The sequence below is a fragment of the Columba livia genome, chromosome 2, assembly GCF_036013475.1.
Source record: "Columba livia isolate bColLiv1 breed racing homer chromosome 2, bColLiv1.pat.W.v2, whole genome shotgun sequence".
In the NCBI taxonomy this organism is placed as follows: domain Eukaryota; kingdom Metazoa; phylum Chordata; class Aves; order Columbiformes; family Columbidae; genus Columba; species Columba livia.
The window spans coordinates 19,279,954-19,304,042 of NC_088603.1; the positions used below are offsets into that span (position 1 = coordinate 19,279,954).

At 42.0% G+C, this 24,089-nt stretch overlaps 1 protein-coding gene across 45 annotated transcripts in view; it reads right to left on the reverse strand.

The window, feature by feature from the left end:
* KIAA1217 (KIAA1217 ortholog) overlaps window positions 1-24,089 on the reverse strand; it is a 361,882-nt gene that overhangs the window by 22,358 nt on the left and 315,435 nt on the right. For 30 of the 45 annotated variants that reach the window (XM_065050729.1, XM_065050726.1, XM_065050744.1 and 27 more), the window contains 4 exons: window positions 21,428-21,532; window positions 20,943-20,995; window positions 13,876-14,036; window positions 5,248-5,423 (listed from right to left, as the gene is read on the reverse strand). In XM_065050729.1, the coding sequence (XP_064906801.1) occupies window positions 5,248-5,423; window positions 13,876-14,036; window positions 20,943-20,995; window positions 21,428-21,532 (495 nt within the window). The remainder of the gene's footprint in view (window positions 1-5,247; window positions 5,424-13,875; window positions 14,037-20,942; window positions 20,996-21,427; window positions 21,533-24,089) is intronic. The other 15 variants (XM_065050746.1, XM_065050722.1, XM_021285318.2 and 12 more) reach the window with 1 other exon arrangement.

Below are 24,089 nucleotides of genomic sequence, written 5' to 3' on the forward strand. Positions count from 1 at the left end.
ATGATCCTGTTCCCATTTTAAGACCACTTCCTTCAAAGACTCTGCCTTGAGAAAGATGGGGGAGTCACGATTGGCAAGGGGCTCATGCACACTTGCAGGAAGCAATCCCAGGGACCACACGATGGCAGCAAGAGAACGTTTCTTGGGGTATTTTTCCCAAGGAAGAGACTGCAGTGATGCAGATATCTGCTGTCCCGGTGGCTGCCTTTGCCATAAAGGGCACGGACAGAATCTCAGAAGGAGCTGGATAAATAATTCAGCTGTCACTCACTACAATGTCAAGGCTTCTGCTCTCCAGAACAGTGCGCTACAGTCCGGCATCCTCCCTGCTCATAATGCCCTGATGCCCACACTCAGGCAGGGCTATTTTGGGAATCTCAGGGTATCCCACTCCCTTTGTAGATCAGCACTGGAAAAGCAGCTGCGCAGATATTCACATCCAGCAGGCAACAAAGATAAGGGCAGAAGCTTATATTTGTCCATGGGTGGAAAGAAGAGAAAGAAACAAACACAGAACAACGTTACGATGTTTTGGTAGGTCTTTGATGGTTGGAAATGTAGGGATAAAGGGAAGACTTCTAGGTAGCTGACAATGGCTTTCTTCCCCCTTGTTCTTTGAGCAGAAATGGGAGGGTCATCATAAACTCCTTTGATTCCAGTGATACTATCAAGCAAGACAACTGATCCTGAAATTACTCAGGGGATACTATACTACACTGCCTGGTGTTGGTAACTACAAGGGAAAAGAAACTTCAGCCCTCACGAGCCAAAGTTTGAAACATATGGGGAGGTCTTCAGCATTTCTTTTCTGTAAGTGACGAAACAAGTTGGCTGTATAGATTGGACTAAGCAAACCCAATTAACAAGACACATTAACAAGACACATTAATGCAGTTTCAGAAAGCTAATACAACATAAATGATTTGTCTGCGTCTGTGGTTTACACAGGGGAGCCAAGGCAAACTTTTATGCTGAGATCTTTCTTTAGGCAAAAAAAGCATCACAAGATCTGTCTCAAATTGCAGTATCAGTAGAACAGGTTACAAAACACACTGACAAAGTTAATATAACAAATCACCCAGGCCATATGGTATTTGCCCTGGAGCTCAATAGCAACTCAAGGGTGAAACAGTTGAACTATTAATGATAAGTATCCAACCTTCTTGATTAAAGCTGCTTTGGCACCAGAGTAGTGGAAAGTGTCATAGGTGAGACAAATATGTTTTTTTAAAGGGGATGGGGCTATCCAGGGAACTGTATTCTGGTGACACTGACACCCAGACTGGTGTTACTGATAGATACCAAAATAAAGAATAAACAATAAAGAATTAGTGGACCAATGGATAAATATGCTGTGTTAGTGAGGAATTAATGTGATTTGTGTAAAGAAAGAAGGTAAGTCTCACAAAGTCACAAGGAAGCAACAAAAACAGGGGGACAAGCTACAGCCCAAAAGCCTTTCAGCAAGGTATTTGAGCAAAAGCTTTTAAGAAAGCAAAGTTGACATGGAACAAGAGAGGAAATTCTCTCAAGGATAAAGTACTGGATGTAAAGGGAAGGGATCAATGACAGCTCACTCAATCAATGTATTTTGCTGGTGGGTTCCACAGGGATCAGTGCTAGGGCTGGTGCTTTTCAACATATTATAAATTACTTAGAAGATATGATAAATAATATAGAAAAAAATCTCAAAAATATATTAAATTATTCAAGGTGATGAAAATGAAATCTGATTGCAGAGGGCTGCAGATGGACTGTCTGATACTAACTGACCACGGGAATGAAACAAACAAACTCCTAATAAATGTAAAGTAATGATCATGAGAAGAGGAAAACCAAAACCAACCCCACCTCTGACCAACAACCTCCCAAACCCTTAAGTTTTTATATACAGTAAAGAACTCTGAACTGATAATCATGCCTTTTGAGTGATATGTTGGATTTGTAAGTGAAAGATCATGTGGAACCTGAGGACGGGGGACCACCACCATGCCACTGCATGAAATCATGGTGTGCCTGTGTCAGACACAGCCATTGCAGGCCTCTCCTCTCTCCCCATCCCCATCCCACAGATGTACAGTAGAGTTAGAAGGGCATACAGAAAGACAACAGGATGACAAAATGTATAGGATGGCTTCTACAACAGGAGTAACTAAGCAGACAAGGACTTTTCAGGTTGAAAAAGGCAAGAACAGAAAATGGAGTGGGAGAGCGTCTTTAACATCACAACAAGCACGGAGAGGGTGAATATTCTACTGTGCATAATTTAAGAGTCTGGGAATTGATTGACAGATGAAAGATTCAAAAACAAACAAAAAGAGGTTCTTTCTACCCAAAATAGAATTACTCTATAGAATTCACTGCGCCTAGATTCTGTACACAGCCAAGTTTACATAAATTTTAAAACCCACATAAATTCATGAAAAGTAAACAATCCATGCAGAGCTTTTGCATATCACGATACTATCTCTGACTTGGAAAATCCCTGAGCTACAAGTCATTCAAAGCAAGGAGATGCGCTCTGAGCATTTTGCCATGTTCTTATATCCTTTCCCAAGCATCTGGTACCAGTGGCTCTCCATGACTGCTAAGTGTAGTTGTGTTTTTACTGAGCACAATTATTCTTACAAACATGTCTGCTACTTTTCCTAAAAAATAAAATAAAATAAAATAAAATTGTAACTTACTTTGGATCATATCCAATTAGACAGCTTGGATATGGCTACAATTAAAATACTGTGCTTATATAACGCCCTCTCTTAAAATGCTTACAGCAATCTACAACATATAGTAGTCATACCTGTAACATGGTCCTCACAACATAAATACTCCATTAGTCAATGTGTCATAGCATCATAATTTGTTCTTGGTTTGGTAAGTTTTAAGGTTAGTATCTACACCCCTAAAAGTGTCATATATGATTTCTAACGTTGAATCAAAAGACTAGATAGAAAAAAGCCTATCTAGTTAATTCTGAGTATGTATTTCACTGTTACACATGTGAATAAACACTACATTTAATAGTGTTTCTTAGATTTCATTAGATACCTCTGAACTCTAATCCTGGTGCAGCTGTGACACACGCAGGGACACTTCTGAAGTTAATAGCTGCTCAGCAGAAAACTTGCTCTAAAAAGTGCAGCAACGTTTCTGCTGTTTACAACCACCAATATTTTTATATTTTTATTTCCCAGTGATAATCTTGAGAATTGGTGAAATGGGAGCTTTTTAAACTGAGATTGACCACTTCAGAGTAGTAAATACACTTTCATAAGTATTGCAGAAATCCTTAAGCTCCCTTGTCTTGCATGAAGCCAGTCTAGTGATTCAGTCCTGTGATTTAGGAAAGGTCAAGAGGGCAACACTTGAAAGACTAAGAAATGGTAATTATTTTGCCCAGTTGCTTTGCATTTGTTTATACATCTGTACTGGGATCAGCTTAATTGCAAGTGCCTATATAGAATGTTAACCTTTTTCTGAATACTACCAGTGACATTTGATACGTAATTTTGTGCCGTATGCTCTTCACCATTAACTGCCATCAGCTGTTGAACTTGAAGCACTGTTGTCAGATGTGCTTTTTCGTTTGGGCTCTGATCTTGCAAATGTGCACATATGTGACAAGTCTCACTGGACACAGCTGATGAAATACAATTGTTCGTGATTCAACATTTGTTTCTATCATGTCTCTAAAAGGGTTGAATTAACATTTATAGTGTATGAATTATGTATGTAAGACACTTTCCTGTAACATTAAGAAGTAAAGCAGCACAAAAGCAGCAGAAACTCTGTGAACAGAAAAAAATTCCAAACACTGATAAAACAGGATCATATCACAATCGATGTCATATCCTAAATGAACAGCTGTAACAACTAATGCCATTTGCACTTGACCTCACTCAGTATTCATTTTATGAGGCAATGTGATCACCAGCCATCACACAAATTGTTCTTTTCACAGAGAACAAACAATCTAGAAAGTAGGCAATCAGGTACACAGGAGTAAAGTGATGAACAGAAGAGTAATTACTTAAGACTACAACTCAATGTTATTTAAAACTACAAACCAGCAGAGACGATTATATATACCAGCGCGGACTACTACTAGACATTCAACTTCACAGAAAACATAGACTCTCTTAGTAACATTCTACTTTGTCTTTATAGATGCACCATTTCTATTGCAAGTCTTATTCATCTGAAAACATGTTGATCAACAGAAAAAAAATTTACTCTCCTTAGCTGTCAATAGCTGTACCTCTATGGCTCTTCAATCATCATTGCCAATGACAAGCTGACTATAAAGTTCAGCTCTATTATGAAGCAATTCCTTAGGCGTGAACTAAATGCAGTAATGAGAAATAAGTAAGATAAATAGCATCTTACAAACGTGAGTGCTAAAATCACAGAATGTCCTGAGTTGGAAGGGACCACAAGGATCATCAAGTCCAGCTCCTGTCCCTGCATATGACAACCCCACAGTTCACACCATGTGTCTGAGGGCTAGAACTAGTTAAATTGTTTATTGATTTAAGCTTCATCTTGCCTCCTGCTGACTCTGAACATGGACTGAAACAAGCAACTAGATCCCACCAATATTGGTAGGTCAAAGTTCTGGGGGAAAAACGTCTTAGAAAGAGGCCTTCACACAACAACAAGAAAAGTATTTTTTCACTGCAGCTTAGTGTAAGGAAATTCTAAAAATTTTAGATGGAGTCTGGCATTGCTGATTACAATTAAACTTCAATCTCCTACTTATGAGCTTCACGCACATCTCTCATGCAATAGTCAAAGCACTTACTATTGTAACCCGATTTTTGTACTTAAAGCTGAACGTGTTACCTTCCTTTGCATCCATTTGTTCTTGAGGAAATTCCCTCCTCCTCCCCTAAAATGTCACATGTAAAGCTGAAGGCAAGAACTGGGGTAGGGGCAGGCTTTCAGAAGGAGGTGGTTACATTCTTTGTAGTCATCTTTCCCTTTACTGGTCGCTTTTAAGGAGGTTGAAACTCTTTGTAGTGGTGGGACTTACCCAGCGGGCTGTGCTAAGAAGGACTCCCAGCCAGGACCAGTGCCTTGTACAACACAGACACAGTTTTACAGCCAATATAAGTGCAAGGAAACACAGCTACAACAGCATACACAGGTGCAGTTTCACTGGAGCACTGGAGACAGTGGTGGAAGCTACTGCTTAGGGGAAGAAGAGCCACACAAAAGCAACAAATTCTGATAGGTGTCTCAACCCACCATAACTTCTTTACGATCTTTTCTTCCTCGTTGAGGTATTTCTGCCTTTCTTGTTCCACCAGGTTGCGCTGTCGCTGCACAGGATCTTCAAGCCTCTTCACTGTTTCAATCATTTTGCCATTGATTTCCAGCTCTGCTTTCTTCACCATTGCCCTCAGCATCTCCTGGTTCTGCAACTGTTGCATAAAAGAAATCAACTTCAATTTTTCCTGCTTGACTGACATCCCCAACAACAGAATACATTTCAGAACTCAGAAATAGGTTGGGATAAACACAGCCCTACAGCGAGAGAGGGTTTCTACCTTCTTTTCTGTCTTTACCTACATACATGCCATGAGGAAGTGTTGGGAGTGAGAAAAGCCTAAATCTGACTAACTTCTGATATACATATATATCTAACTTCCAGTTGCAAAGTGATGAACAAAAGATGCTGGGATCAGTACGCCACCTTCAGTGCGTAACTTCTGCAAGGATTGTGGCCCCTTTATTCTGCTCAGTCCAGCATGAATCTAGAATTAATCACGCCTCATGAGAATGCCGGAAGCTCGACTTCCACTGTGCACGTATCTCGTAAGCCTATGCACTGCACTGCCCATACATGCCTGGTGGATAATCCCACACATTAATGACATGGCTGGAACGCACTGCTGTTCTTGCAATGGAATTTTTCAGTCTCTTGAGTGGCAGAGGAAGGATTGTGCCATCCAGTGTAATTTGGTGACAGACATAAGGCTCATCTGCAATACATAAAACCTCCTTCATCCACAAAAAAAAAAGCTTTAAAATATGGTAATTTTCAGAGAACTGTAAAATTCACAGCTGCTTTCTTATCTTAGCCTTATCTTAAGTATCTAAAGCATTAATTTTCTTACTGATATAAAGTTTGCAGAGCAAAACATAGCTAAAAATGCAAACTAGACTGTGCTCTTCTGTGGGCAGCCCTAGAGCAGCTGTGCCCCACACGCACAGAAACCAAACCTGTTTAAGTCTCCCAGGCAATCACAAGATTCGAAGTGATAAGCAGGGCTCCATCTAGTCACAGTTTTGGGATACGGGCAACAAGAACACAACTCTGCTAGCCTAGCAGCCATCTCATACTGAAAGATTTTTAAAAACACCTGGGTCATTTGGGAGAAAAAGTTCCACTTTTAGAACTAGCAACTGATCCTTCAACTGTTTCCTAAACATCCAGGCTTAACAGCCAAAGCACCTTTAACATATGAAATAAACCCACTGCCTAATAGGAAGAATCACAAAAACCAGTTACCTACAAGAGACTATAAGGCAATAAGACTTCTTTTTAAGTTGATTTAGGAGAATTCACAGGAATCAGAGGAAAAAGAAAGGGGGGCGGTGCTTTGCTCAGGTCATTCTTTCCAATCAGTACTGGAATTAGGAGAACAAACTCTCCCCTCCAGGCTCTTCAGTCCTTGTGCCCAATTCTGCCTCCTCCAGCAACACAACTGATGAGAGGGAGGGTGACACTTCACTGACAGTGCGTAGGGGGGCCTGAGCTGTGACAAGCAGGAGGTGTTTGCTCAAAACTCAGCTGAAGATAAGTGTTAGCAGTTCGGGAAAAAAATGAAGCTGGAAAACATCTGAAACAGCACAGATTTATAAACATTGTCAGCTGCTTTATACCAGACTGGATTCTTTTAAAGACAGTGCATGTGTGTATTTTTCCCCCACTATGGGATTAACGTTTGGGTTTGATAAATTAAATCCTCTTACAGCATGGCCAGCACAACTACATGAGACACACATCTCTTTCATTGTGCTATGTTTTCAAGAGGGAAAACATAAATGAATGAACAGATGAGTGAATGAGCATATAACACTTCAGTCATGCAGTTTATTCATAGCTCTTTAAAAAGTGTGGAAATTTGACACAGGGAAGTGACTTGGGAAACATGAAACAGTTGATCTGAGGTCAGTGAGAAGGTCGGCAACAGAGTCAGATTTAAGTCTCAGGTGTCCAGAATTTAAGTCCTCTGTGTTCCTCAGCTGGTAACCGTGTCTTCCAGTAATACCAAAATTGGGGGTGTGTGTGTGTGTGTGAGGTTGTGCAATGGCGGGTACATTTCTTTTTCTGTTATGGTTGTGCATAGGGGTTTTATATTTATTATAGTGACACCTACAGCTAAGGTTCCTGTCACTTCCATTTATGCAGTGCTTGAACAGTATTAGAAAGTTTCAGTCATAAAAGTTCATCCATTTCTGATAATAAGATTAGGGAATGAAAATTCAACTCAATTTCATATTTCAGAAAGCTTGTATGTTGAGGATTCCCAAACCTCAGTGTTTGGAGTGAGCTCCTAAAGTCTGGGAAATGGCTCATCTTGGTATCAAAGCGATGCTTTTACCGTTTGTAAGAAAAAACATGCAACACTTGGCTAGTTCTGGAGAACCTGGGTTTGTTCATGCTTTGGGGACAGAGGACGAGAAGGGAGAGGTACAGATGGGTGCAGAGAGAGAAGAGAAGGAACTAGGGAGGAGGAGTAATTGTGAGTTTAAGCAGGGTAAAAAATTCATAGTCAGTAGCCAAAGGACAACATGAGGCAGGACGAGCAGAAGCAGAGGAGAAGAGCTGTGGGACTGAACTTGATTCTTACCTTTCTTCTGCCAGCAGATATCAGATCTGAGACTCCCTGGCTAAGTGCACACCCCACCCTCAGACCACCTCTGCCAGCTACTCCACCACCTCAAGTGGAAGGAGTTTCATGGATCTGCCAGAGGTATTCTGGTTCCACAGAGCAGAACTTTTTGTACTTTAGGTTTACTTGAAAACAAGCCAAATAAACAATCTTAGACATTCACACTTGAAAAGAAACTTTGTTGAAATAGCGTTCGAATTCCAAAGCCAAATGCCCAAAGGTAAAGAAACGCAATGCAGGCTTTCCTGTCATCACCAAATGGCAATTTCTCACTAATGAGAGTTAACTTGACTTATAACTGGAAGCAGCAAACAGAAATAAATTTAACACCTTTTTTTTTTTTTTTTTTTAAATTCTAGCAACATCTCCTACATTCATTACCCTTGGTTCTCACTCCCAGCCTCATCAAACTCTCCAGATCACAGAACCACAGAATGTTAGGGATTGGAATACCTAACTTGTCCCTCTTCTTCAGCTGCTCTCCAGCCATTATCTATCACTCCTCTCTCACAAGTACCCCAGCATCGCCTCTGGTACCCACTTCAAGAATAATCTGATAACCAGTTTAGTTCACCTTGAGCCAATTATTACCTATGAGACAGGTAACTGGAAAACCAAGTATCAGTTCACAGCCCTACTCCTCATTACGAGACAAGCATGACCTGTCCAGTGGGAGCCCCCACAGGCCCTGCTGGGAGAGGTTTCTGGGCCACCCACCTCCCCACACACCACAGCACAGAGCCACAAACAGGGGCTGAGTGCCTGCAGCTCAGGATCTCTGTAGAATTTAATTATCTATTTCCTAAAGTTTGTTACCATACATAGATTAGATCCACTCACACAAATTCTATAATGCAGCTCAAAACATTTGAATTTCTAATTCAAAGTTACACTTGTGAGACTAAGTATCATATACCATTTATGATAGTATTATTATATTTTCTATCCTTTCTGCAGCACTCATTTCCCTGCAAATAATACACTGACTGAAGCAGAAGCACGCATGCATACACATTCCTAATGCTGAAACTTAATCAGGTCTAACTGTTTTCCCTTAAAATGTGTTCCATTAAAGAAGAGAAGGAATAGGCAAAAAAAAAAATCCAATGTACAACTAAGGTAATGATAAATACTACGAATACGTACTCTAATGCTTAGTTCAAAACTACCATTAAGAGTTCTCATTATCTGGGAGTGCAGAATGAACAACCCTCCTGAGTCAGGAACATCTTCAACTAGATCAGGTTGCTCAGAGCCCCATCCAGCCTGGCCTTGAATGTTTCCAGGGATGCGGCACCTACCACCTTTCTGAGCAACCTGGGCCAGTGTTTCACCACCCTCGTAAAAAATTCCTTCCTCCTGTCTAGCCTGAATCTCCTCTCCTTAGTTTAAAACCATTACCCCCCGTCCTGTTGTAACACGACTTGATAAAACGTGTGTCCTCATCTTTCTTATGGACCCCTTTTAAATACGGAAAAGCCTCAATAAGGTCTCTTCGGAGCCTTCTCTTTTCCAGGCTCAACAACCCCAGCTCTCTCAGCCTGTCCTCACAGCAGAGCTGTTCCAGCCCCTCTGATTGTCTTTATGGCCTCCTCTGGCCCCTCTCCAACAGGTCCATGTCTTTCCTGTGCTGAGGGCTCCAGAGCTGGACACAGGACTCCAGGTGGGGTCTCACCAGAGCGGAGCAGAGGGGCAGAATCACCTCCCTTGACCTACTGGCCATTCTCCTTTTGATGCAGCCCAAGATACAACTGGCCTTCTGGGCTGCAAGTGCACATTGCCAGCTCATGTCCAATCTCTCACCCACCAGTACCCTCAAGTCCTTCTCAGCAGGGTTGCTCTCAATCCCTTTAACCCTAGCCTGTATTGATACCAGGGTTTGCCCCAACCCAGGTGCAGGACCTTGCACTTGGCCTTGTTGAACCTCATGAGGTTCACATGGGCTCACTTCTCAAGCTTGTCCAGATCCCTCTGGATGGCATCCTGTCCCTCAGGCTTGTCAACTGCACCACTGAGGTTGGTGTCACCCACGAACTTTCTAAGGGTGCACTCAATCCCAATGTCTGTTTCATTGATGAATATATTAAACAGTATTGGTCCCAGTATGGACCCCTGAGGGACACCACCACTTGTTACCAATGTCCATCCAGACATAGAGCCATTGACCACTACTGTCTGGGTGTGACCATCCAGCCAGTTGCTCATGTACCAAACAGCCCACTCATCAAATCCACGTTTCTAATTTAGAGAGAACGATGTTGTAGGGGACCATGTCAAAGGCTTTACAGTAGTCCAGATAGACAACATCCATAGCCCTTCCTTTGTCCACTGATGTAGCTACTCCATTGTAGAAGGCCACTAGGTTGGTCAGGCAGGACTTACCCTTGGTGAAGCCATGCTGGCTGTCCCAAATCACCTCCTTGTCCTTCCTGTGCCTTAGCACAGCTTCTAGAAGGATCTGTTCCCTGATCTTCCCAGGCACAGAGGTGAGGCTGACAGGCTGGTAAGAACTCTGGTTCCCAGAGTCTTCCTTTCTACCCTTTTTAAAAATGGGTGCAATGTTTCCCTTTTTCCCGTCACCAGAGACTTCACCTGACTGCCACGACTTCTCAAATATCATGGAGAGTGGCTTGGGAACTACATCAGCCAGTTCACTCAGGACTCTAGGATGCATCTCATCAGGTACCATGGACTTTTGTATGTTCAGCTTCCTTAAGTGGTCACAAGCCAGATCATCACTTACAGTGGTAGGGATTTTGCTCCCCGAGTCACTGTTTTGCAGTTCATTTTCCACTCAAGAAGTGTGGAAGAGAGCTTGCCAGTGAAGACTGAAGCAAAGAAGTTGTTGAATACCTCAGCCTTCTCCTTGTCTGTTGTTACCAGTTCACCAGTGTTGCTCATCAGGGGGCATGCTTCCTTTGATCTTACTGACATACCTACGGTTGACATACCTGTAGAAGCCTTTCTTGTTATTCTTTGCATGCCTTGCCAAGTTCAGCTCCAGCTGTGCCTTGGCCTTGCTGATCCCATCTTTGCACAACCGGGCAGTGTCCCTATACTATTCCCAGGATACCTGTCCCTGCTCTGTCAATGAGTTCTGCTAGCTCATGTGCAAAGACTCTCTTCCCCTTTTGAGAAAGGTGAACTCCATCCAATGCCAGCAAACCTGATACTGTGTGGGCCATCCCATTATCAAAAATACCCCAAATTGTGGTGGTGACACCAACCATGGAGGCATGTATTAACAGAAATTAATATCTTGAGTACCTCTGAAAATCCAAGTGCTTAGGAAGATGCTACTGGAGTAGCAAGAAGTGTATCTCACCTCTAGCAACAGCCATGAGCCAAATGTGTTTATTTCATGGATCTCTGGTTAAAATCCAACCACAGACTGAAACAATCTTGACGTTTTAGTTGTGTCTGGTAACATATACATTTACATGGTGTGTGAATCAATACATCTGGATCAACTGCTGCTGGACATGTTTTAAAAAGAGGATTTTGCCAACACAGACAAAGGCTACATGAACGTATGGGTCTTTTCCATCATGTATTTTACTGATTCAATTAAGCAGATGAGTAAGAACTCACAGTGATATCATCAATTGAAAACTGAACCACAGACAGTATTAAATATAGTTTCATGTCTCGTTCCTGTTTCTCAGTTATCCTGCCAACTTTTGTGCTTGTGCAATCATCTTTTTCAGTTCTTAGGAAGTGTTTCTTTTAGTCTGTCACTGTATGAAAAATTTACACAAACAGAAACAAACTGACTGCCAACCCAGGAGCAACAGCAAAAGTGAAAAATATGAAGTACCGTCAAATATATTACACAAACAACCTCGCAAAAAATACTTTTCCCCTTTACTTAGAATTATTTTGCAAAAGACTTTTTTTTCATTAGAAGTGTGATATTTCAACACTCTTCAGTTTAAAACACTACCTGTTTCATTTGCTGCTCTACAAACTGTGAGCTCTTTTTCAAAATCATTCCACCCATTCAGGAAAGACATGACAAAAACTCTCACATGTAATTTATACATAATATACCAAAATTTCCCTTGAGCTACACGTTCTTCCATCCAGCTATAACAAATTTGCCCACTTCCTACCAGCACAATGCAACAAATTTGCTATAATTTCTAAAATAGGGGAAGCCAGCCAGAGTTAATGAGCACACTCGGGATATGTCATTTTTTCCTTCTCAAGACTTCCTTGGCAGCATCAATTTGTGCAGATGGTACAAGTTTCTTCACTCCTGTGTGCCATAATGCTATAACTGATCAAAAGCAAGGTTACCACCCCAGGCAGGGCTGTGGAGACAAGGTGCAGCTGGGAAGATGCCACCTCCTTGGTGAGCAGGCCCTGTGAGAACGATGCACTTGCTGCCTCCAGCACAGCTTGGCGACCTCTATCCCACCTCATGAGGCCACGTGTTGAGCACAGCTGGTGGCCAGACCGCGGGAGTTTGCAAAGAGCTGTGTTTGGTACATGCGGTTACAGAAGGACAGAGAGGATGCAGTGGTTTGCCACACAGATGTGGAGGAATACGCACTTATACATAATGCACCAGGACAGGAATCCCAAGTTAGATTATTGAAATTAGTTGGGGACTGTGATGGCCGGCATGTAGGCAGACCTGCCGGGAACAGCTTTTGAAAGATAAATTTGCTGTAGGAACATATTCATCCTAAACTGAAAAGGTAAATACATGGGTGCTGTGTCACACGCAGAAGTAATTTGGCTGATACAACTGCCTGCTCCAAACACCTTCTGCCATTTCTTCTTTACCAGCAAACGGAGTACAGAACCTTGTCACAGCATCTTCAGTCTTGGTCACATTTTCTTTATCCTGATATTTGCATCACCCTTCTGCTCCCTTGCCCTGTGACTGGTTCATAATTCAGTTTTGTTTAGTCAAGCAAGCGAAGGCAAAATGTGCTCTGAATTCTGATCTGTACTTGGTTGTAATAGCAGTAGCTGCCGCCCAACGATACCAAACATGTGATCTCACTTCCCAGGCAAGGAGGAAGGGCAGAGTATTGAAGTTTCCCCTGCTGTCCACTTTATCTTAAAAGAAATTGCTTTACCTCCTTTTACATCTTCTGAGACAATACACAGTGCTCTTCAGTTTCCAATTAAGTGAAAGGCTGAAGACCTGTACAGCTGCATATGCTTGTTTTCACAGTGCCTGAGATGAGCACGGTATATTTACATTTGCAGCATGATGGTATGCGTCAACAGAACATTTTGGTTAACTCTTCATTGTTCTCATTGTTTCTTGCAGGTGTTGATGTGCAGTAGGAAGATACTGGTAAAATGTGAATGTATAATAAGTAGGGCACAACATATCTTGGCAGCAATTTCTGAAATATCCTTTTTCATTGCTGCTCATGTTAACTATTCCTCTGGATTCTGTACATACAGAACTGAAACTCTGGTTTAATGCACGTCTACTGATCCTCAGCTACATTTGAGTTTTCTGACATCAAATTTGTTTATTCAGGAATGTAAAAACTGTCTCAATTTTAAACAGTATGGAGCAGGAACATGGCTCTTCCTACCTGTTTAAAGGGCACATAGCATAGCACGGTCCAAACTGTAATCACAGACTTGATACTACTGTAATATAAATACCGCTTTAATGTCTAGAGCCATCAAGCAAAGCTAGAAGTGAAGTTATTTTTCAATATCTGAGCAGCAGTAGCTAACTAAGCCAATTCTCATTCCTCTAGGACTATGCAACTGGGGTATGTTAGAGCAGAATATGCTTTTGTGTCTGTAATACTTGGGTCTTCCCTTTGCTAGAACTCTGCTACTGAGAATCAGTCGTGTACAAAAGGTAAAGGAAGGAAGAAGAAGGGGAAGGGAAAGGAGAAGGGGAAAAGCAACGAGAAGGGGAAGTGGAAAGGGAAGGGAGGAAAAGGGCATTTGCTGACAGCCCACTTTCTCAGCATTACCCAGACAAGCATACCTGTAGCTGCTTCATCTGATGGAGCTGCAGCCGCAGGTCCGACACGTTGCGCTTCATGCCGTGCAGGCTGATGTGCATTGATGGAGCTGCAGCAGGGTGATGGGTGACAGCTGACTCCACAGGTGCCAGTGCATTCTTCCCCCCAGGTATGTTAGCAGCACCTGCAATAAGGAGCAGCACAGGTTGAACTCACCAGCAGAGAAGGTACAAACATGACCCTTCCTCTGCCCACTGAATTGACACATATTTCACACAGATGGACAAGAAAAGTACAGCTGCCAGTGCTCAGCATTACCAGGGGACTGGCATCTCCTTATCCAATATATTTTGAGGGATGACTGAACAATATCAGAGCATATCTGTGCTGGAACCTCAGCTGTATCAGAGCACTACGATACCACAAGACTGCTTTCTACCACATGTAGTGGAGATGGGATAACAAGTTGTAACTGCTGATTACACAAACACTAGCAAATCAAATTGATACTGAAAGTAGTTTTGGGACTGTCCTCCCAGGAGCCATCTGAGACCAAGCTCTTGCAAATTCATTGGACTCCTGAACTGCATATTTGTTGATTAATTATCAGTGGAGAGAGATTCAGTCAAACTGCCAAGCGTGGGGAAAAGGCTTCTACAGACAACCTTGCTTTGCTTCTTCAAGTACAATTGCATTATTTCTCTCAGGTGTCTCCAACACCTAATATGTAAACCAGGAGAAGTGAAATGAAATTATGGTGTGGCAGAGAATGGCTCTCCAGCCATGTTGCATTTACCCACTCCCCTTCAGTCTGTCATTTATTCAGGACTGTGTTTACAAGGGGATACAGCACAACACAAGGACGTGAGCTGAGCCACTCTGACAATAACCAACAGTGTCCTCACAAGACTTTCATCGTTAATTAACGCTGCTCCTCTACACAGCACCAATGTCAAGCTTGTTCTTTCAGTCTCAAGTACCTGGGAAGAAGCTGTATTTACAGGGTACAAACAAATTCCAGCTCAGCAGCTAATAGTCATGTTACAGCTTCCTCTGGTAATTTGCACTTACATACTCATATTCTTCAAATTTTCTGTCCCTTCCCCTCCACATCATCAACAGACAAAATGACAGACTGTCAGGAGGACACATGTCATTTTCTAAGTCCAGCACTACATAGCCCTGCATACTCTTCTGGTCACAGTACCAGAGCCACCTTGACCCTCAGGCTCAGATGGCGCTACTCCCTGAGCTACTGCATTATGCCATTCCCCACTTCACTTTCTTCCTTCTCTATGAACAATACAAAAAAATCTGAGGAAAAGGAAAATAACTCATCAAAGGATCTGCACAGGGACTTCGGTCATCATTTGTTCCCACAAGCACACTTTCTATCAGGTTCAATGAAATAAAGCAGAAACTAGTGTTGCAAGCTCTTCCTTGCTTGTTGAAGGCAAATTCTCAGTGCACCAAAGGGCATAACATATTTTTAAGGCTGGAATGAGTATGAACCCAAGAGTGGTAAGGTTTATCCCCATTCTCTCATCCCTAGTCGTCTTTTCAGTCAGTAACATCTCCAAATGTGCCTGAACACAACTCAGCATAACAACAGATTGTTACTAATTTGCCAACAGGTGTGGATACCTCAAGAAAAACCTTTGCAAAATTCACTTGGGGAAGCATTTTTAAAGGATGGAAATTATGCCATGCTATTTTTATTTTAAAATAGGCTGAAAGGCTTCTGAAGAATCATGCTTCTTGCTTTAGCTAAATTTGCAATTCCTGTCAGTAAAAGCACAGGCCCTCTGGCTGCACCCGTGCTGTACACGGTGTGCCATGCCCTGGGCTTCCGGAGACGAGCTCAGACAAAAAGCTGTTCTAGGCCGGTGCTGGTCACTGTAACGCTATACCTTACCTAAACGTGCTCCAGCTAGATCTGCTCAGTGCTTCAACAACGGCACTTTTCATTTCACTGCTGAGCAAGCTGCTGCACATTTTTGCTGTACTCCAGTATGATTCAATGCTCTCTTGACGTTCAAAGAGCTGCTTAACAGAAAGCGACACTCAAGAAATAAACAGTCCTTGTTCACTGCCATTCTGTACCCACCCCATGCTTCAGTCTAATATATGCTAATACTTATCTGTCTACATGTACACCACAGTTTTTCCTACAGTCAAACATCCATTTCCCTCCCACATGCACTAGTTTTTGCATTTTTTTTTAAGAAAAGGTTATTTAGTTAATAAAGCCTACAGACAGAAACCACCAGAGAGCCTGAAAAATGTGGGTACGCCTCCAAGAGTTCTGATCCCTAGCCACAAACCTGGACTATTTTTGAAAGCACATCTACCTTTCTGCTATTCTTTGCCTCAAGCAAAAGCTCCAAAACCTCAGTCCCTGACCCTGTGATGATGCAGCCAAGCCATGAATCAGCCCCCGCCAGTCTCTCCCCCCATGCTGGACCCGAGTCAATTCACACATTTTCTCAGGAAGGGGTGCCTGCTTTCCCTTTAGTGTAGATGGACTGTGATCTGCTTCTGTAAACAATAGATGTCTCTGACTCCCTGCAAAGCAGCTCTCCTCCTCCTCCTCCTCCTCTGCTGCTGCCTCAGCCACCTCTTCTCCACGTCAGGAACTCTCAGCTGCAGAGGGTGCCCGGAGCCCGCGCAGCACGACCGGGGACCACCGAGTGCGGGAAACACAACCACGGTCACCGAGTGAGCATGGGCATGCACGAAGGATCAGCAACGGATTCATCAGAGATGCATATTTTCATCAAAAAGGAATAAAAGGGCAGCTGAATGAGGGCCTGCTTCATCTAGGGAGTATAGCTTGCTTTTGGAAATAGTCCCAGGCTGTGGCTTTGCAATTAGGTGTACGGCCCAACAGACTGAAGGTAAAGAAACAGCACTGGTTCTCAGCTTTTTCAATAAACGCTTGCTGGAGCTAGGTAAGGGGACCTGACTGCAAAAACGCTCCGTAATTCCCTAATACTCTGGACAAAAAACAAATGTTAACTTTTTTTTACAAAGGCTAATGAACTAAGCTGCATTTTTTAAAGTACAAAGAGAACTGATGTGTGGAAAGGGGAAAAGTTTGTTATTTGCCCAGGCTCAGGAAGATAAGAACACAATTTCCACTCCCTGACACTTGAGTTTTGCTATGGTTGCTAAGACATTGTTCTCCTCCTGTTTTCCAGGTTTTATTATTCTTTCTAAAATGCTAAGATTTTGTTTTGAAGTAGACTAGAAAAAAAGGCCACCAGAAGACACCCAGTGATGTTTTTATAATAAGTTACTCATCTCCTTAATGAAGAGCCACAACATTTTCAACCATCATTTGGTGAGACATGACAGTTGCTTCCTTCTCTCACCATCCAGTTAGAATCCACTAAACAAACAGGCAAATGCAATGTTAAGGTTGCAGTTCCATCATTAACAAGCTGTTATGGCCAGGAACTAAAGCACCCTTAAAAGAATATCATATTCTATATATATTAGTGTGCAAATTCACCTCTCATTGATCCAGAATGAATTCAGCATCATGTTTTACCTCCAAATGCTGACAGAGTTCAAAGACTGGCGTGATCTATCTTTGAATCTGAGATAAGCAAACAGATATGGACAATGTTTTCCATTCACGGATCACCACAGCAAAAGTCATGTATGTGAAAAAGGCACACAGATATGCACAGATGACAAGACAGCTCACGAAGAGTAGGGAATCAAATCTGAGCCCTACACGTGTGAACCTTCTCCCTGCTGCCATCTCCCTCCCTTGGCTTGTATTGGTGGTGGCAGTGCAGAAAGGCTCCTTGATGCTTTTTCAGGAAATACTGAAATGTCTGTCTTCCTCTTCTAACAATGCAGCAAAGAACTACTGCTTTTTTGGTGATCCATGATATAACTGATCTCAATTTAATCAATGAATTCAGAACAGAATCTATCGATCTCACCACTTGATGAACAAAGTATGACAGGAAAGAGAGTAGGTGAGCATTTCTCAACACATTTGTTAGTAATCTCAAGGAAACTCTTCCTTGTATGGTTTGTTTTTAGAGTCACATGTTGTGTCTAAGTGAAGAGCCCCCTGATGACATTCACTTTTGTTGAACTGAAAAAGGTTATAAGGATTCAGTCACAGGATTTCTCCTAATATTAGTAGAGGGGACGTAGCTAATCTGTGGAAGGTTACTGCTCTTTGAACCCAATCCCATGAACAGACTGAGCCTAAAGCAATAAAACATAAGAAACGTAGACAAGCATGATTGTTACAGGCTCATTTTCCCCAGGGAAAAAGCATTTTTATTTAGGTTCTTTAATATCTGAGGCTAAAGAATTCACTACAGAATAGCAAAGCACAAACATGTTAAATACAACAATTTGGTTTATATGAAATACCAAACACAGTATTCACAATCTAGCTATCTAGACTTGGTAGTATTTAGAAAATTTGGGTCCTTCCCAAGTGAGAGAGTTCTCTATTTTTTGCATGAAAGTCTCCTATCATTGGAACACATACTATAAAATACAATGTTGGTTCAACATTGATGAGCCAATTTTATCCTGCACAGATGTTTTATTGTTCAGTATGGGAAGCAATTCACATTTCTGCTTACCAGTGCTCTAGAAAGGACTGCTCCATCAACATTTTATACCACTTTTTCTTTCAAATAGACTTTGAAATTGCTAAAACCGGTATCTCAGTGCACAGTTGTCAAGTGGAATTGTATACTAAGACAGTTGACTGTCTAAATGTCTATACTTAATAAGGACTGGGGTGAGCTGAAGAACAAAACAGCGGTCAGCAAGTCTGCTTCTAGATGTTGCTGGGATGTTTAAACCCAAGCATATTTACAATAAGGAGAAACATTCTGTAGCATATTCTGGCAGATTGCCTAATTTGCAAGTCAGCAGTGACTGCAGTGACTCATTAGACCCTGCTACATGCAATTTCAAAGGCTGATGAAAAAGCAAAATATTCCATTATACGGGACTATTCTATTATATAGCAGTCTTTAATAATAGCTGATGTGGATTACAGTACTGTAGCATATTAAGGTAAGCATCACACCTTCTTTCCCTTACCTGCTACAGTTTAATTTCGTGGCTGAGTCATGCTGGAAGGACAGGATTTAGGGATGCAGATGCTGGAGATAAAACCATACTTCTGATAAGGATCCTTGCAGACAACTGCCTGCACGGCTGGCCCACTGCCCTGTCCCTGTCTCCCAAGTGATCAGAAAGGCACCTATTGCCCAACCCAGATGCTGGTATCCTTACATGCTAGATGTGGGCATGGCCATGTGACAAAAACAGTGTTTCTGTCAGTATGTGACAGATGCTGATCTGGTCTTTTGACAGTAAATTACACGTGCCGCCCATCTGCACCCTGCATGCTTGGACATGCAGCTGTTTTATGCCATTTTGCCATTTCAGGGACATGCCTTCAGTCACGCAACAAGGTAGTGAGGAGTCTTTGGGAACAGTGGCAGGAAATAGCTGCCAGTCAGATGAACCATGGTGTTCTGGTGGCCTGGGCATGACTTCCACATCTAAGAATCCCCACCTTTGCTCTGTGTAGGGCTGTTTTCCCAATGAATATAATTTAATTCCTCATTTTATTGAGAGAACATTCACACATGCACACGCACATACACATCACTGAACAATTTAGGTTGAAAGGAACCTCTGAAGGACATCTGGTCCAAACTCCCACTCAAAGCAGGGCCCAGGATCTTCAACTCAGTGCCCCCCCTCAAGATACTTTTCTGAATTAGTACAACCACAGGGAAAACAGAAAAGCCAAACAGCAATACAATACAAAGGGGAAAACAAGGCACCGTATGTGCAGATTTTGATGGCTTCATAGGTGCTTTGTATGAGAGAAGACTGGTGCAAGTGGGAAACGCCATAAATTCTCCATGTATAATGACACTGAAGGAAAAGTCTAAGGGCATTTTGCAGTGAAAATTATGGACTTTTCAGTAAGCTGTCTGTAACTGATAAATTACAACTTGTTTCTTCACAGCCTGAAGTACTGCTCTCCCCATCTAGGGGCCAGTGGGGAGGAAAGAGTTGGAAGGGGACCAGAGATTGGCTTGGGAGCAAAGCTCCAGCACCAGGACTTTAGCTTGCTCACTCATACATGCGCTTGATACTTTCCAGGTCTGGTTTGATTTCTGTCGGTTAGGAGGATACACTGCAATTCCAGATAAACAGGAATCCTGAACATGAACTAACAGCTCCAACAGAAAGGCTAGTTAAGAGCATAATAGATCTGTTAATAAACGTGTGTGGTTTACTACCTGCCCCAGCACAGACCTCCCTGTGGGAACGGCACTACCAGGAAGAAGGGAACTGCCTTTATTTGCATTTGGTGCATGACAAAGGGTGAAGAGGAGGCAAATAAACACATGCACACCCTGCAGACTTCTCCAGCAGCTGCCCATACACAAAGAGCTCCAGTCACATGGAGATCTTCTTTCACAACTGCCTTAACTCCATCTTTTAAACCCCTAACAGCTCCCCAAGTAGGAAACTAAAATAAAACCAGCTCTTATCGGCTTTGTAATTGATGCTTGCTCAGAACAGTTTAGGCGCATGCTAATAATTAGTAACAGATCAATATGGCTTAATTAGGGAAAGTGCTATTTTGCTGACTGCGAAATTCCTTAGTGGCATTACATCCATAGCATCCTACTGACAGAAGAACCTTAGAGAAAAGTTCAGGTGACCAGAATTCGAATGAAATATTTAGCCTTCTACAGCAATTTGGATACAACTGGGGTTAGCGACACATATATACTATGACGGGTGAGTCACTGGAAAATTCACCATATGCAGAGATTCTGTATCTCATTTGAACGATTCAGTGCTGGTGTGAAATTAATTCCAAAGGCCGCCTCAACCTGTCAGAAATTCCTCTCTTAACAAAGATATGATTGACTCCCATATCCTGAACTTAAACTGACACTACAGCTATGGGAATTTAAGTAAATTCGACATTTCCATAAGCTGGGATGGTAGTAATGCTAGAGCTATTCATTTAAACCTGAACAATTTGTAAATGAAAAATGAATTATCTTACCTGTAGCGTCAATGCTGCTCTTGCTGGACACAATTTTCAACATCATCTTCTCACTAAACAATAAAAAGAAAAATCATAATTTTAACTTACTAACAATAAAACTGTAGTGAGGTTTATAATCAGCAAATCAAATGGCCTTGTCTAGCATATATTTTTTTAATTTAAATCACCAATAGCTTGTCAGTTGTTTTATTTTAAATCAGCTTTTAATACAATTTAAGCAAGGAATGGAGTAAAAGCAGCAGAAAGCACAGAGATGTAGCTACATTAATTCTTTATAATGCAAAGAAGAGTAATGCAGTTTATTTCCATCTATCATTTGGCACATTCTTCCTCTCTACCTAGCATTCTCATGGGGATGAAAAAGATATTTTAAAATGATTGAGCATTCAGGATTTTTTTACTATTACATTCAAATATTATTTTTTGTTGATTGATTACTATGATCATTACAGAGAAACAGATTTAATGAATTCTTTTTTTACCTAGAAGCATCTTTGCTATTACTTGTATTTGGCCCTTTAAAAAGCGCAGACTGAACAAGACCAGTTAAACTGGCAATCTGTTTCTCCATGGCTTGTATCCTCTCTCTGTAAGACAAGAGAACCGTTTGTTAAAGCCAGATATATTTGCTTTCAGACTTGTTTTTCTAGGTGAATGATTACCACAGGACTGGGAAGACACTACAGAGGCTGTGCAAAGGCTCAGGGGTACCAGTTTGCATATACCTTGTTGCAGCAGCTTACCGCATCTTGGCTTGGAGAGCTTTTGCATGGTAACAGACAACAAAAAAGACATCTGCTTGGTTAAAAAAGAACAAAACAAACAACCGCCCAGATAATAAACTTCAAATGATCTCACCAGACAGGCACCTAAAACAGTTAATGCCTCTTAGAACTAGTGAAAATCATTTTTTTCAGCATTACATGTATTTTCTGTTTTACCTACACTGTGCCAATAATTTTGCCTGTACATACGGTTTCAGGATTAGAGACTTTACAGTTCTTGTTCCTATTTTTACTTTTCCCAAACCCGGACTTTTTGTCTGAGAAGCATTTAACCTGTCCAAGCTGACTACTTCCCAGCCCAAACCCTTTGCACCTGACATCACAACTGTCTGCTAACGGACTGCAATGTGACAGACAGGCACAGGAGACCAAGTGCAGACTGTGCAGAAACATTATCGTAAACCAGATTTGCTTTCATGCACATATCCTGAGAAATTCCTAAACAGCAGCAAAAGAAACGAAGAACCGTAATAGGTATGGTCAATGTTTTCCATAGGTACCAAAGGCCACTAAACAACAACAGTTACTTTTTTTGTGTGTTTAACTGTTCACATAAATGTATATACTAGTCAGGTACCAGGTGACTTCCTTGGTGAGCTCCAAAACAGCCTTTTGCTCACAGAGGTGCCAATTTCACATGCCAGTATGTCAATGACACATCACAACACAGACACACATCAATATGGGAACTCAGACAGGACCTTCTGAAAATGCCAGCAGCTAAGTGACTGGGGAGACACACAAAAGCAAACACTAGTCACAGGCTGCGATTTTGGAAGATGACTGGGAACAAAACTTCTCAAAAAGCAAGTGACTAAGACCAGCAGCAATCAATGGCTGATGAGAGATGATGGGACAGACACACGCAGCCCCAGCCACAGCCACAGCCTGCCGCAGGGGCATCCACCACCACCAGTGTTCTGTGCACGTGGGAGCAGTCAAACCCCGGCGACCCCCAACCCCAGTTGCCGTTTGGTGGTCAAAGCAATAATTCCAATCAATAAGGGCCACGTAAACCAAATGAAGATACCAATTCCCGGCAAAAGCAAGCTGACATGATACAAGGCGAGGAACCAGCCCAGCTTGTAGCCAGACAGATTATCCAGGCTAATTATTTCATTCATAGTCAGGGAATGAAATAGAGGTTTGCTGGGATAGCACAGACACCATAGCCAAGAGAGACTCCAAGACACCGAGATGTTGAGAATACAGGGCAGCAAAACACGTAACGAACTGCTAACAGACACAAGCAGGGAAGAGGACGGTACTCAGTCAGTCCCCAGCCAGCAGACATTTTCTCACTGCGATTTAATACATTGTGGGCATCTTACTTTTCTGTCTTCATGTTGAAAGGTATTTTGAACGGTGATGAGAAGACTAGTGAATCTGACCTAATTCATTTCAAATCAAGAAACATGTTACAGAATTTCCACGAGTGTAAGTTTTAAAATAAGAAACTAGTTCAGGCTACAGTAACCTTTGGAACAAAAACAAGTATTAAAAGCCTGGGATAAATATATTCTAACAAACTTCAATGCAACATTTTTGACACTTAATAATGAAAACATTTTTTTTTCCCAGATAATCATCACTAACCCTTCTTGGAACTAAACTCAATTGGAAGTCTATCTGTTTTACCGATTCATAAAAATAATGTTTTTTCCATCCCACATTCAATAATCTGGAAACAATTTTCTGCTTCAAAAGAGATTATGGTAACACAAAGCTGATCTTGTCCTTTGCCATGAAATCTAGGAAAATATGTTGTTAAAAGGGAGAAGGATGTTCCAGAGATAGGAGATGATGAAAAACGAATGAAATACTGGAATCAATTGCACGGAGCACATTATTTTTCATATGGTAAAAGCATTAAGAATGTGAAGAATCCACATGTGCTCTGGAGTTACTCTGCTACAGACAAGGCAGGATTTTTCCTGTAATCGTTTCACTGTAATACCCAGACTCATTATGGCCATCAGCACCAAACATTTCAAAAACAGGTGTCTGAAAGGAGGCGCCTTTTAGGCATTAAATAAAACAACCTGATTTTCAGAGACCCGGCGGTCTGACTGAAGGTGGTGGGAGGCAGGACTGATGTGGCTGTGGGCCCACTCCGGTCACAGGGCTCAGGAGGAGCTGGGACAGGGTCCTCAGCCGCTTCTTTCCCCTCTGGCTTCCCTGTGAAGGGCTGGAGCAACCTCAGCTCTGGAGGGAGAAAATGAATGCTTTCCTCAGCCTCTGCCGGCCTGGAGTCTATCTGGGATGCCGGCGCTATCGTGACAGTTGTACATTTTTGGTTCTCAACATTACAGTCTCTACCTCTCACTGTGCTCCCTGCTGTGGAGAGGGAAGTCTGGGG